Source organism: Micromys minutus, assembly GCF_963924665.1.
Source record: "Micromys minutus genome assembly, chromosome: 4".
Lineage (NCBI taxonomy): Eukaryota > Metazoa > Chordata > Mammalia > Rodentia > Muridae > Micromys > Micromys minutus.
In genome coordinates, this window is record NC_137973.1 from 29652975 (window position 1) to 29667144 (window position 14170).

General features: G+C 43.4%; 2 protein-coding genes across 2 annotated transcripts; one reads left to right on the plus strand and one right to left on the minus strand.

Moving 5' to 3' along the window:
- Window positions 1-72: 72 nt before the first annotated feature.
- On the minus strand, window positions 73-8797 carry OAZ3 (ornithine decarboxylase antizyme 3; the record flags this gene model as incomplete). The annotated part of the gene is given in 8 exon segments (XM_080915992.1): window positions 73-93; window positions 95-216; window positions 1017-1102; window positions 1523-1698; window positions 2331-2408; window positions 2410-2500; window positions 2763-2934; window positions 8752-8797. Coding segments are annotated over 8 exon segments (792 nt in total).
- MRPL9 (mitochondrial ribosomal protein L9) lies at window positions 8791-13466 on the plus strand. Its single transcript, XM_080916586.1, has 7 exons — window positions 8791-8939; window positions 9116-9272; window positions 9980-10104; window positions 10294-10344; window positions 11935-12036; window positions 12547-12630; window positions 12747-13466. Exons 1-7 carry the CDS (start codon window positions 8796-8798, stop codon window positions 12870-12872), a joined length of 789 nt encoding a protein of 262 aa, XP_080772712.1. The 5' UTR covers window positions 8791-8795; the 3' UTR covers window positions 12873-13466.
- The last annotated feature ends 704 nt before the right edge of the window (window positions 13467-14170 follow it).

Sequence of the window (14170 nt, forward strand, 5' to 3'; positions counted from 1 at the left end):
TCTTAAATCACATCCTGGGCCCCAGAGTCCCGTGTGTTGAGGTTTCCAACCCCTCACAGAGATGGAACATGTTTAGGGAGGCTCACTGGCCAGGCTGGCCAAGGTCCCTTTCAAGGGGATACACCATGAAGATGACATTGTCCCAGGGAGGGAGGGCAGGATGATCTGGTCTGACCACCTCAAAGCCCATGTAGCTAAAGGCTCGCAGCAGGGCACCTGTAGAAGAACAGACAAATGATTAGAGCACCCACTGAAGCTCAGCCCATATACTCCTCATAAATGCTTTCTCCAGAGTGACTGGCAAGCAGTGTAGCGTGTGCTTTGGAGTGATAGACACGGGCTCTACCCTGAATTTAATATTGATACTTGAATTCTAATATGAATACTTGAAATTCTAGCTAACCTTCTATATCTCTAGTTTACTCATTGGCAAAGTGAGAAGGAGAACCTTCCTCACAGATTTAAGATGTGATTATTCAAACATGTAGTGCAATATGGCATCCTAAGCTCTAAGATGTTGGCAATTAAGCAGCATCTGGGGATGGGGGTTGTGTGGGGGGTTTTTTTGTTGTTTGTTTGATTGATTGGTTGATTGACTGATTGGGTTTGTTTTTGTTGGTGGTGGTGGTGTTTTTTTGTTTGTTTTGATTTTGGTTTGATATAAGATCTCACTATGTAGCCAATCTGACCTTGAGTGCAATCTGCCTTGGCTTTTCAAATGCTGGGATCACAGGCTTGTACCATAATACCCAGCTCTCCTTGTCTTATATTCATCTTGTCTCAAGAGTATAAACATATTATATCTAGTTAAGTGTATTCCTGTCCTTCTAGCCTTACAACTGTGAAAGCTTGACATCTTTGTCAGCCCCATATTGCTAGAATGGATTCTGTAATTTCTCCCATGCTGCTTATTCATCCAGTTGTAATGGGACCGAATATAATGTTATGTGCCTTAATTTCCTTTGCAACAGAAGTAGGGACAGGGCACTGAAGTCCCAGAGGGAAGAGGGACACACCTTTGTCCTTCCGATTGCTTTGGAAGTTCACAAACACAGAGTCCACATTGGTTTTCTCCTCCACATACTCCAGTGTTGCTGTCAAACTAGAGGCCAGAGAGAAAGTTAGTACTTAGATAACTCAGAATCCGGACAGACAAGAGAAATACTGGCACGTGTTTGCTCTCTACCTACTGGAACTGGAAAATAAAACATTGCTAAAGGAGTTTGGGAGCTTTTCTCTGAAGCTAAGGGATTCCACCTGGTTGGGGTGAATGTCACAGAAGGTTCATGGAGGGAAAGTCTGCTCAACAAATGTAAAGTATTCAACTAATTTGGATCCTCACTTTGGTGTTCCTGAGTCTGAGTCCAGCAACTGACCCTCAACCTAAAATTATTCCTTGAACCCGAAGCTCTTGTCTGTGTGCTACTAGTGTGTTTGTGTGTCTGATCCACCCCCTGAGTCACTGTGACATGATAAAGGGTGAAATACCCCAACTCCTCCCCATGCCTGTCCAGGTCCTTACCTTTCTCGGTTGCCTTGATCCAAGGCCTGATATGGGATATCCAGGAAGAGTCGGTGGTCACTCAGAAGGCCATGCCAGTGAACAGAGGAATGGGGGGTAAGACGGAAGTGGAAGTCTAACTGAACTGGCTCTTGGTGAAGCAGGGGGTCAGATGATAGCACTGTCAGCTTCCCAGCCTGGAAAGAAAATAAAATTGAAATAATCTGTGCTCATTTTGTCCTCAAATTATACTTCAGGCAAACTGGGGTACCTTTATAGAATCAAGGAGAGGCAGATGAAGGAGGCTAAAAAAGTCAGAATCTTAAGAGATGTAACAGTATTCCTTAGTCCTAGGAATAGCCATCCCATACTGAGTTCTGCTTACTGTCAACTACCTGGGAGTACTGTCCAGTACTGGGAAGCTCAGGGTGTCATTCTGCTCATGCTGTATCCCCAGCACCACTCTCATTTCTGGAGTTGGGGAATAGTGTCTTGCTAAGTTGCCTTGCGTTCACTCTATAGTCTGTGCAGCCCTTTCAAGAAGCTGAGATTGATTATAGGCCTATTACCACCAGGCACATCTCTAAAATACTTTATATCCCAAAGTCCCACTATAATCTGCTATACTGTCTTTTCCTATCTTGCTTTTGGCTACCAGCTATATGACTTTTAGATCTCTGGGCCAGAATCCATCTAGAATGCAAGTAGATTTTACACATGAGCTCAGGGCCCTATCTATCATGAGTTTTATGGTTATCAACTGGCTAATGTTCTCTCAAAATCAAAAGTCAAAGAGTTGCCCTGTCACTTCAGTTCATAGTCTACTTACTGAATAGAGTTCTTTAAGCTGGCTGTGGTCTTTTTCCTGTGCAGTGCTCCTACCCACCTGAAGGCCTCCTAGAGACTCAGGAGCACTGGAGGCAGGAGCACGGGATGCAGGAGCACGGGAGGCAGCAATGGGGCCGGAGAGTCAGGTCCTCCTGTTCCTTATAAGTGATGCTTGTTGGAAAAGAAAGACCCAAATTAGTGTATCTCAGAGTCTAGCATGAAGATGGGAGCTATAAAGGTATCTTCCTGACTTGAGCTACACAGGACTAATCTTCCAACACTGTTTCCTATATCACCTATGAATTGGTTACAGGCCAACCAAATAAAAAAATTACACAAATCCATATTAGACTTCTACCCAGCCACTTAGGAAATTCTTTCAAGTTGTTTTATTTCCCTATACTTTATGTAAATTAAAGTTGAAAACATGTACCTTCTGTAACAACAAGGCAGCATCTTCTCCCGGAGGGTGATCCGGTATTTGTAACAGTAGAGGTAATAGGCGTATGGTGACCAGAACGGATATAGGTAGTTCCGTGCTTTTCCCCTCTTGATATAAGAAAGGGAGTAGAGAGAGGGGCGGGACCTGTTACAAGGCAGTTTCTCTATTCAGTGCCTCCCTGCGGCAAAGTGAGGTTCAGAAGATGAGTTGCAGAGGTTCAGGCCACCCTGTCCATTGTGACCTGGTAGGCACTATGACATAGACATGAGGTCACATGCCACTGCAGTTCCACCCCACTCTGTCCTGCTAACCAAGGTTCATATTCAAATAGTATACACTTTACAATTATAGCAGTAACTAAAATGCTTTAAAACTTGTATACTGGTTGACAAACAGCTCTGCCAGAGCTCTTCTTGTACCTACCACCTTGGCCCTCCCTCTGGAACACTTCTAAATCCAGCAACTACAGAGTTGGTGTAATGCCACAATAAGCTTCCAAGGCCCTGCTCCAACACTGACCTGATTAATAATTGTTTTTGCAATTCTTTAATCTTGTTGTCGCCCCTCCCCATAGCACAGAAGTACTACAAATTGCAGAGCTTTCTCTGCTGTCTTTGTAGGTCAGAAATACCAAATTAAACACCTCTAGGAAACTATGGTGCTATACACATCCTTAATCCTAGCAGCCTGGTTTGCAATAGCAAGATTCTGGCTGAAAAGAGCTACACTGAAAAACCCTGTTTCAAACACACACATTGGCCCAGTCAATGGAAATTAGTGGAGTTACAATATATTAAAATGGTATAAAGCTCACACCAACATAACTCGGCAATAAGTTGCTGTGCCAGACACAGAATCAGTTCTGCTAGATCATAAAAATTTTCAACAGAAACTGAAAGATTCTGTAATAAATTACCCATACATATACAAGAATATGGTAACAACTTGTGCTGGTTGGTTTATTTCAACGACACAAGGTAAAGTCATCTAAGAAGAAGTAACCTCGACTGAGAATTTCCTGTGGACAAGCCTATGGGGCTCTTGATCAGTGATTGATGTAGGAAGTCTCATCTCACTGTGCTAGTGGTCCCCAGTGTTAGAAGAACACAGCCTGAGGCTGAGCAAGTCATGGAGAGCAAAGTAGTAACCAGTATTCCTCCATAGCCCCTTTTTCAGTTACTGTCTCAACTTTCTGCCCTGACTTCCCACAATAATAGTATAACCTGAGTTTTAAGATGTTATAAACCTTTTGTCACGAAATTGTTTCTGGTTATGGTGTTTTATCACAGCAACAGAAAACCCAAGACACTGATAAAATTTAACATTGAGGGCAAATTTTGGTTTTAGAACCAACAATTTGAGGGCTCTTAAAGTTTATTAACCATCAATTTAAATATTTATCGAGGGTCTGCTATTAGCCAGGCCACAGTGGTGCTTAAGGCATATCTGTGAACTACAGATCTCTGCTCTGTTTAAATCGAGAGAGCCAGGTATTTATAGAAAATAAGCATGTCAAAAGAGAACTGTTAAAGGGGAAACAAAAAAGAATCAAGTGAGGTGTGGTGGCACACCTTTAGTCTCAGCACTTGGGAAGCAGAAGCAGCCAGATCTTTTGAGTTTGAGGATCACCTGGTCTATATAATGAATTCCAGGCCAACCAGAGCTACACTGTGAGACCCTATCTCAAAAAACTAAAAGGACTGAGAGTGTGGGCTATGCAGCAGGGTTTGACCCAGGTGATCCATGTAGGCCTCACTGAAAAGATGATCAATCCAAGATGAAGGGAGTTAAGATTATTAACCAGCCAAGCATAGACAGGTGGATCTCTGAGTTCGAGACTAGATGCGTCTACATAGTGAATTCCAGGGCAGCCAGGACTACACAAAATCTATATCAAGGAGATGGAAGAGGATATAAACTTTTAACAAAGCTAATGTCTAAGGATATGGATTATCCTAGTTAAAAGTAACAACCAATTCAAAAAAGTGTCTGTGTCTGCAGTTTTCAATAGTAAGGCAGCTACTGTAGGTGAACGGGGCAGTAAGTATATGCTATAGGAAATGAGAGTTGATAGTATCACATGATACAGGGCAACCTACACTAATTTATGGGCTTTTTCTTTTGAGTAAATGGGAAGTGGCTGAGCAGTGTTTTACATAAAAGAATGACTAGATATGACTTTTAAAATGATCTTTAGTGGTGCACACCTATAATCCCAACACTTTAGAGCTGGGACAGGACAAGAATTTGAGGCTGAGGTTAATTTGAGTTAGATATATGCCTCAAATGAAAAAAGAAAAAATATTTTTTAAAAGAAGACTTGGTCTTAGGTAGCCTGTAGTACTCTAGAACTAACTGCATAGGTGAAGATGGCTTTAAACTTGGATCCTCCTGCCTCTGCCTCCAAAGTGCTGAGATTACAAGCATATGCTACCACATCTTTCTTAAGGAAAGAAAATCCTATAAAACTATGCAGGACTCATCTCTTACTCAGTGACTAGTACAGAAAAAGATAATGTGTGCACCACAATAGAGCTTTAGAGGTGATGGTGAGGCAGGTAAGTGTATTGAAAACTACTCATACACACCTTTCCCAACAAAGCACTTAGCAACCTGGGACCCCCACCACCTGCATCAAGACACACACACACACACACACACACACACACCTGTTTTTCCCCCTTGAACCCATAAAAGAAAGCCCTAAACCAGGCACTCTTGAGCTGCATGCCTGCTCAGGACCCACAGCTCCTTGTACTGTCTCTAATTTGTGCCTTTACTTTGCATCTAAATAAGATCTCTTGCTACTTTGCCCTTCTGTGTACATTTTTCTGTTCTTGAGACAAAATGTCAAAAATGTAGAAACACTGGGGCTTGAGTTGACCACCAGTAACATATTTGGTGACCCCAACCAGAAGGTCAGAGAATAAATCCTCTTCTGTGTCACTGATGCAGATTTCCCTCATACAGTTTCCACTCTCGTTCCAGTCTGATGCCTATGGCTGTGCACAGTAGCTGGGTGAACTAACCAGTTTAGTCAGAAAGCCATCATACTTCAGACTCCCCACGTCTGGCCGCTGAGAAACAAGTAGCTGGAGCTGAATGCCATCTATAACTGTTTCATCAGGACAGCAAAGAGGAGGAAGACGTGGATGTGACGGGTGCCTTCCAGCCAGAGCTTGGAACAAATCACAATCAACCAAATCAATTCAGTATAATTTTTGAAGTGGAATAGAGACAAGGTAGTCACCTGCCTCTTTTCCAATATTCTGTTCGTTCTGAACCCAAAAATGTGTTACCACTTAGATTTGGGGATTTTGTGAGAGGAGAGGAGGTTCTCATTGTATAACTCTGGCTGTCCTGAAAATCAGAGATCCTCCTGCCTCTACCTTCTGAATGCTGGGATTAAAGATAGGCACCCCCATACCGGCCTGCCACTTGGATCATTTTAAACTAATTTACTTGTGTGCATGTGTATGTGGAAATCAGAGGACAGCTTTTCCCAGGAGTCTATTTTTTCCTTTCACCTTGTTTTAAAACCAGAGTCTCTTTTTCTATCTGCTGCTCTACTGTGAACTTGAGCTTCTGGTCAGTTTTTCTGTATCTCCCATCACATAGGAATGCTGAAGTTGAGATTGCAGACTCAGTGGACTCAGGTACTTCATCTGGCTTTGGGGGTTTTGTGTGTTGTGGGACTCTAACCCAGGTTATCAAAGTTGCATGCGAGTGGTTTACCCACCGATCCAACTTCCCAGCTCTGCCTCTTAAATTTTAAACATTTCCTGTCTTTTTTCCTTTCTATTTTTCTTTTTCAATTTTTCCTTTTTTTCTCACCTTTTCCTTGACCTCATTTGTGTTCTATATGTTATAGATAGATCGAGATGTATGTATGTATGTATGTATATATATATATATATAATATGTTTTAATTATTTAAGAACATATAGGGTTTCCTGATGCCATGCAAGATAAAGAAGCTTTAAAAAAAAATGTGCTCAGGACTCAGAGGATAAGAGATGGTTCTGAGCTGAAAGCCTCCTCTGTGAGGACTTCCATGCAAGTTTTCAAAGAAAGAAAGTAACCTACGTAGCCATGATGTCTATGAACCACAACAGTAACCAGCACAGCATGCATACTTTGTAACAACTCTAATTGTACTGCAGGCCCTCTCAACAAGAAGGAAGTCATACCTGATTCTGGAAACGTGAGACACCTAGGCCTAGTGAGGTCATGTAGCCTGGAGGAGAATCTATATCCACCGCCCAACTAAACTAGCATAATACATTGCCCTTCTACACACAGACACGTGTAGTTCTTGCCACTCATCAAGGAAACATCTTTGTAACAAGTGGATATCATTACAGGAAACTACAACCATCAAAATGTAGAGTTGTGAAACCCACCCCAACCGATGCATCTATGACGTGACTGCATGTCAGGCTTAGGGATTTTTGTAGAAGGAGACAGAACACTTCTATGAACCATAGGAACAGAATGTTTGCTATGAGATTGTATCTCCTAAAAATGTCAGGGACGCTACATCCATGAATTCACCCCAAAATGAATGCCTAAATGACCTGAACAAGGACACTAATATACATGCTAATGAGGAAAGAGAAGCCTCACAAGGCCTCAACCCTAGACAAAGAACTACAGGCAACAAAAGAAGGCTGAGAACAGGAAAAATAGTTTTCCCCAGGGAAAAGCACACCAATTGATTACCCAATACCAAATGGTCAGCCCTGAAAACATACATACAAATAACAATGTACAGACTGAGAAGGTTGTGTTTATATATTTAACAATATATTAACACATACAAATATAAATAACAAGGGGAAAAGAGGCCACGAATTTGAGAGGAGAGGGGTTAGAAGGAGAAAAGGAAGGAGAAGATTATATAATCTCAAAAATATAAATGTATAAAAATTTTTGAATGTTTTCAAGAACTGAAGCAAAACAAAACGGAGTTCTCATCTACTGTAAAGGGAAAGCCTGCAGGTAGGGCAGTTTGCAAAGAATGGGGCATAAATTAGTTAATTTTAAAATGTCCATTAGACATATAATATGATGAACAAAGAGTTGGGCGTTTCAGTGTGGCGTCTGTGGGAGCCTAGGATAAGAATGTGGACATCACTGGCATATAAATAGCAGTTAGCCATAAGATGAACTGAGAACATCAAGAGAGTGGATACTAAGCAGAATGAAGCTGCGCATACTGTGTGCTGGGTGCAAACGATTAAAAGTGAAGACTACTGTCCAGAATACCAAGCAAATGCGTGTAGGTCAGTCTACATAGCTGCACGTACAAGAAAGTGTAGTACATCTTTCCACATTCCTCTGTAGGCGCTCTGTTTATAATCATCTATTAAGCACAAAGACTACACAGAAGGAACTGTTTGGACCTAGCAGTTGTTTCTTTTTCTCTATAGTTTATGTCTCCTGCAACTCTTTAAATATATGCTTAAATATAATAGTAACAATATCATGGAAAGTTACAGAGTTTTTAGAGGATCCCATCTTTTGGCTACTTTTAGATTCAAGTGAAAATTGAGAGTGACATCCGTACTTAGCGTTCAGAAATTATAGCATGTCAAAATTAAAAGTGATCTCAGTAACTAGTAAACCAAACCACTTATTGTTGTTGTTAGTTTTTATTATCATCACTAGTTAATATTTATTATTGGCCTGGCTGGCCTAGACCTTGAGATGTAAACCAGGTTAGCCTAGAACTTGTCCTGTTGGAAAATTACAGGTGTGCACCACCAAGCCCCCTCTGCCTCTTTTTTTAAAGCGAAGCCAAAGAAAAAAATAGCATGTTTTCCGTTGTTGGCCCACGCAAAGCTCTGTGGAGAGAGGTGACGAAAATAAATAGCAGTTCTCTTCCCCTATTTGCCATGCAAGGTGTGGTGGCCCCCGGGTCTCAGCGCAGCCTGAATCCATACAACTCAGGCGCGCCGCGGGCAGCCAAAGGCCCAACTGCGCCTGCGCGGGGTCCTTCTTCCGTCTGTCCGCTCCGTGGTCATGGCGGCCTCTGTGGCTCCCCGGTGTAGGGCTCTGTTGGGGGCAGGCTCTGCTTGGCTGCGTCGAGGAGGCATCGGGGAGCTCCTCCGGCCACGAATTGAAAGGAGCACTCCAGGCCGTGACTTCAGTCTCTCTCATTATCAGGTGAGGGCCGGCTGGGTCTTGGGGTCCTACACCGTGGGGGACAGGAGTGCCGTTTGTGCGGTACTGAGACCCCGCAGGGCCGCGCAGGGAAGGGAACGGGGGAGGGTGGACTTTCCTGCAGATGCAGGTGACCGGCGGGGTGGTTAGATGCTCACCCCAGCCTCCCTGACCACCAGAGCACGGTCATCGTGGAGCGCTGGTGGAAGGTGCCGCTCGCCGGGGAGGGCCGTAAGCCGCGCCTGCACCGGCGTCACCGCGTGTATAAGTTGGTGGAGGACACGAAACACCGGCCCAAAGACAACCTAGAGCTCATCCTCACCCAGTCTGTGGACGGTAAGGCTCAGACCCACATGCTAACCCCTTCTGCCTCCCAAGCTGTGCCTGTCACATTAATCTTTTCCAGCCTCACATTTGTTTTGTTTTTTTTCCCCCCTTTGTTTTTACTACTTTGTGGTTCTGATAAGAGGGGGGGGGGGGGGTTAAGGAAAGTACTGTGATTGAGATACCAGCACGGAAAATTAAAACGTGTGCGATATTGTCAACTGTGAAAAGAGAAGCCTAATAGTTTGCAGCAGAACGACATTCTTTGATTGAACAGCTCGGTCTCCACCAGTTTTTAAACTAGACGTTTGACAAGTGTCGTTCCTAGTAAATGCATGGTGTTCGTGTGCCTGTGCGTGTGTCGGTGTGAAGGTCAAAGGTCCACCTTATGTGATACAGGGCATAAAGCCAAGCTCCAGGGATCTGCCTCCCCTCAGTGTTTAGGTTATGGACTACATCCAAACTCTGTGTAGCTAGCAAGTAATGACTGAACCTTATAACCTGCCCCAGTGAATTGATGGGTGGGGGTGGGGGTTTGTAAGGAAGAGTAAAAACTGAGAAAGTAAGAGCTGTCTCTGTTCTGTGCCTCTCCCTTTTGGTCCTGCTGGAGATGTACGCTAAGACAAGGGCTTTACCAGTGTCCTGATACCACGCTGGTCACCTTTTCTATAGGGATGCCTGCAAGAGTTTTCATCTGCTGTTCCTGTTCTCATTCACAGAAATTGGAGTCCGGGGTGATCTGGTCTCAGTGAAGAAATCTGTGGGTCGTAACAAGCTCCTTCCTCAGGGACTGGCTGTGTATGCATCACCTGAAAATAGGAAGCTGTTTGAAGAGGAGAAATTGGTGAGCTCAAAGAACCAAAGGGTTTGGAGAAATAGAACTCTAAGGTTCCTGTTAGGAATTCCCTTCCTTTTGTTATTTAAGCCAAAGGTGAGGTTAGAACCAGAACCCGGAAGCCCAGCCAGCTCCCCGAACAGTTGCTGCAATTGATCAGTATGGCTCATGGCTTCCACTCGGTTTTATCCTTTGTAGCTGAGACAAGAAGGAAAAATGGAGAAGATCCAGACAAAGGCAGGAGAGGCGGTGAGTAGGAAGTTTTTATTGATCCCTCATGGAAGTCATCACCCTCCTGAGAGGCCCTGATGGCCTTCAAGTCTGCTTGTTGTTATACACAAGGTGGAAAAAAGTAATATTGCAGCTGTCACTGTGTGGAGCTGGTATGGGCTCCTCTGGAAATGCTGTCTTGGGTTCAGTGCACTGGAGCAAGCTCTGTACATCCGCCTCCGCCTCCCAAGTGCCGGGATTAAAGGTGTTGGCCACCACCGCCCGACTGCTTTTTTACTTCCTTTAAGAAAATGTGCCATTTTTTTTTTTTTAATTTGTTCATTTCTTCCATTTGAAATACTCAGCCTGAGATTCTTCTTGCCAAAAGTGCCCTAGCTTTTAAGGGAGTCCTCAATCCAGGAATCAAGATCTATGGAAAAAAAATGTAAGATGAGTACTCTGTCTTTGGGGAATATTTACAAATAAGTTAAAGGGAGTGTGGACACACAGGAGAAGGTAGTCAGCAAACTAAAGCAGGAGTCACTCGATATTCAGCTGAAAAGAGGGTTCGTAGTTGCTGGAGGTGGAGGGTACATTTTTTTTTCCTATAATATTAAATAAGGCCTTTCAAAATTATTTGGTTTGGGGCAATATAGGAAGTATATGAATGTTTAAGGCATGTTTGCTTGAGATAGGGGATCTTATATGGCCCTGGCTGGCCTTGAACTCCATATTATAGCCATGACCAGCCCTAACCTTCTAATTCTCTTCACCCTTCAGTTGGTAGGATTGCAGATGGCCATACAAAGGCCAGTTATGGATGCTGGGGATAAAGCGAGGCCTTGTGTGTGTTAGGCACACATCTACCAACAGCTTCAGGGTGTATTTTAACAATGCGGATACTCCAGTCTACCTAGTGTAATACTAGAAAATATACAGCTGGGCCAGGCCTGACACATACCTTTAATCTGAGCACTTGGGAGGCAAAGGCAGATGGATCTCTGAGTTTGAGGCCAGTCTGGTCTACAGTGAGTTCCAAGACAGCCAGGGCTACACAGAGAAACCCTGACTTAAAAAACCAAAAAAGAAAAATTTATATACAGCTGGAAAGAGGGTTGGGCATCAAGATGTAAAAATTATCTTGAACCTTCAGGTAATTTATTTTTCGTTTTATAAGCGGGAAAGCAACACTGATGGTCGAGTAGAGTTGAAATGCCAGACTGTGAAGTTAAAGTACTGAAGTCTACTTCCTCCCAAGATACACAGGAAGTTTATTACATGTATGTACTGAGGGCAGAGCACACGTGCAGTCCAGTGTACAGCTTGCATGAGCCAGTCTCTCCTTCTTCTACGTGGACCCTAGGGTCTAACTCTGCTTTGTTCTTGGCAGCAGGCACCTTTACCTACTACGCCATCTTGCCAACCCTAATCCTGGGTTTAATATGAAGTCTTAAAAACATCCTTCTTCCATATCAGAGCTGAAGAAAACAACTGTTGTGGGTTTTCTCATCAGTGTTCTGTTATCACCCGTCGTAGCTGCAGGGCAGGTGTTACACCTTTCCTGAACCTCAGACCCTGTGACTCTTAACGTGCTTCCTCTCCTCTGACTCCAACTCTATTGACCCACAGACAGTAAAATTTCTGAGAAACTGTCATCTAGAGGTGGGAATGAAGAACAACGTCAAATGGGAACTGAACCCTGAAATAGTTGCCCGACATTTCTTCAAGAATGTGAGTGTTCTTACATTAGCATTCCCCTTGGGTAGGAACCACCTTGGTAGGAGACCCAAAATTGAACTTTTTCCTATAAAATAGTTTTATTAGCTGGAGTTGGGAGTTACTTTTGGTTGGTTAGCAGGGAACAGGGAAGAATGTGGTTCAGAATTAAAGGTAGTTGTGAAATGTAAGGACTAATGGGAAAGGGCAGTTCATTTTATTTTATCTCTAGCTAGGAAGTACCTGGGAATCTGTGACTTATTGGGGGATCATTGCTTTTGTAATGAAGTAAGTAGTATTGGTCTTAAGACCTGTTTGTAAATTCACCACCCTTGCTGAGAAATTAAGACTGAGACTGCTGTCATCTGTGGGCATCTGTGCCCTCCCCTGAAATCAACCAGAATCAGTTCCCTGGGTGTATTCAGTCCTGTATAGGAAGTTCTAGACTAGAGAATTACCTAGAGTTATCTATGTTACCTGGAGGCTGCAATTGAAGGGTTATCTGATTGGTTGTTCTGTTTTCAGCTTGGTGTTGTGGTTGCCCCACATGCTCTGAGGCTGCCAGAAGAACCTATCACTCGGTGGGGAGAATACTGGTGTGATGTGACTGTGAGTGCTTCCAGAATTTTCTTTTATTTGGGAGGAAAACCACATGGAGAGCTGGCTTGGGCGGTGTGTTTTCTGCCTACTGATCTCTGGCTGTTCCTGTTTTAATGTCTGTTCAGGTAAATGGACTCGACACTGTGAGAGTTCCTATGTCTGTAGTGCTCTTTCAGAAGCCCAAGACCAAAAGATATAAGCACTGGTTAGCCCAGCAAGCTGCCAAGGCCACCAGGTCCCAGGCAGTCTGAATGTCCTCTGCCTCCAGGTCCACAAAGCAGCCAGAAGAGCTTTGGAGCAGCGTGGGCCAGAGCAGATGTGGGTCATAGAGAACACGTGGACTCGGCAGACTGAGCTGCCCGTACGTACGTTTGCTGTTTGTCACTGCCTGGTCATCAGAGCCAGAGCTGCTGCACTCTGCAGACAGTAGATGTGATAAACTGAACATCGATGACCAAACAGTCCTCCCAGCCGATCCTTCTATTGGAGAGTGCATGGGAACAGGTGCAGGGGCAGCCACTGTTCTCACGGTTGCTTTATTCTCAGCCAGACTGGGTCTCATGCAGAAATAAAGAGATGCTTAACTGGATTTCAGTTGACTGTGGGCAGGACAACAAAGTAAGGCATCTTAAGCCATGGAGGACTGGTACAAAGGAGGAAAGTGTAGCCGTTCTCTGTGTCCTGCAGTTGCCATGAACAGATTACTCTGAATGTAGCCAATTACATCAACTCTTAGCACTTTCTCTTCATGTGAGTGATAGAGTGGATCCCATTAAGATTTGTAAGGCCTAAGGATGATTGACAGAGAAAGTAAAGCTGGGATTAAAGAAGTTTAAAAGGAAAAAGCTTCTGTGTTATTTCTTAACTAGCTCATGACATTCCATAAAGAAACCCCGATTTCCAGACTAATAATAAAATAGAGATCATTCAAGAATAGGCGTCGTAGGCTGGGGTTGGTATTGCACATCTTCAGTCCCAGCATTCAGGGAGATAGCCATTGTTGGACCACAGGCTATGAGCCTCTAATAAATTCCTGTTACATATACATTTCTTCTGTCAGTTTTCCTTTCCTTTAGAACAGCAGTTCTCAATATGGGCATCATATTTCAGATATCTTGCATATTAGATATTTACATTGTGATTTATAACAGCAAAGTTACAAAGTAGCAACAAAATAACTTTGTGGTTGGGGGTCACAACAATATGAGGAACTGTACTAAAGGGTTGCAATATCGGGAAGGTTGAGAACCACTGCACTAAAGACCTGACTTTGGTTCCCAGCACTCACATTAACTGGCTCCACCTCTGGGGTTATGTTCCTGGAGTACCCTCCTCTTTCTGTCGGTACCTACCCTTGGTGTCATACACATACACAATACACAATTATTAGAAATCATTTTTAATAAGACTCATTAGGACACTAAGTTATTCTGTACCCATACTGCAAAGCTTGAATGTACCTTTCATCAAATTCATATGAAGTGTGTAAAAAATCAAATCCAATGCTCATTAAAGAAATGACAGGATCTACCCCTGAACAAAAATTTTC

What these genes read in the sequence shown, in the direction of transcription:
- MRPL9 (XM_080916586.1), top strand. Translation starts at nt 8,796, where the DNA reads ATGGCGGCCTCTGTGGCTCCCCGGTGTAGGGCTCTGTTGGGGGCAGGC. An exon ending in AGACAAAGGCAGGAGAGGCG is followed by an intron (nt 10,345 to 11,934) that starts GTGAGTAGGAAG and finishes ATTGACCCACAG; the next exon opens with ACAGTAAAATTTCTGAGAAA. An exon ending in CCCGACATTTCTTCAAGAAT is followed by an intron (nt 12,037 to 12,546) that starts GTGAGTGTTCTT and finishes TTCTGTTTTCAG; the next exon opens with CTTGGTGTTGTGGTTGCCCC.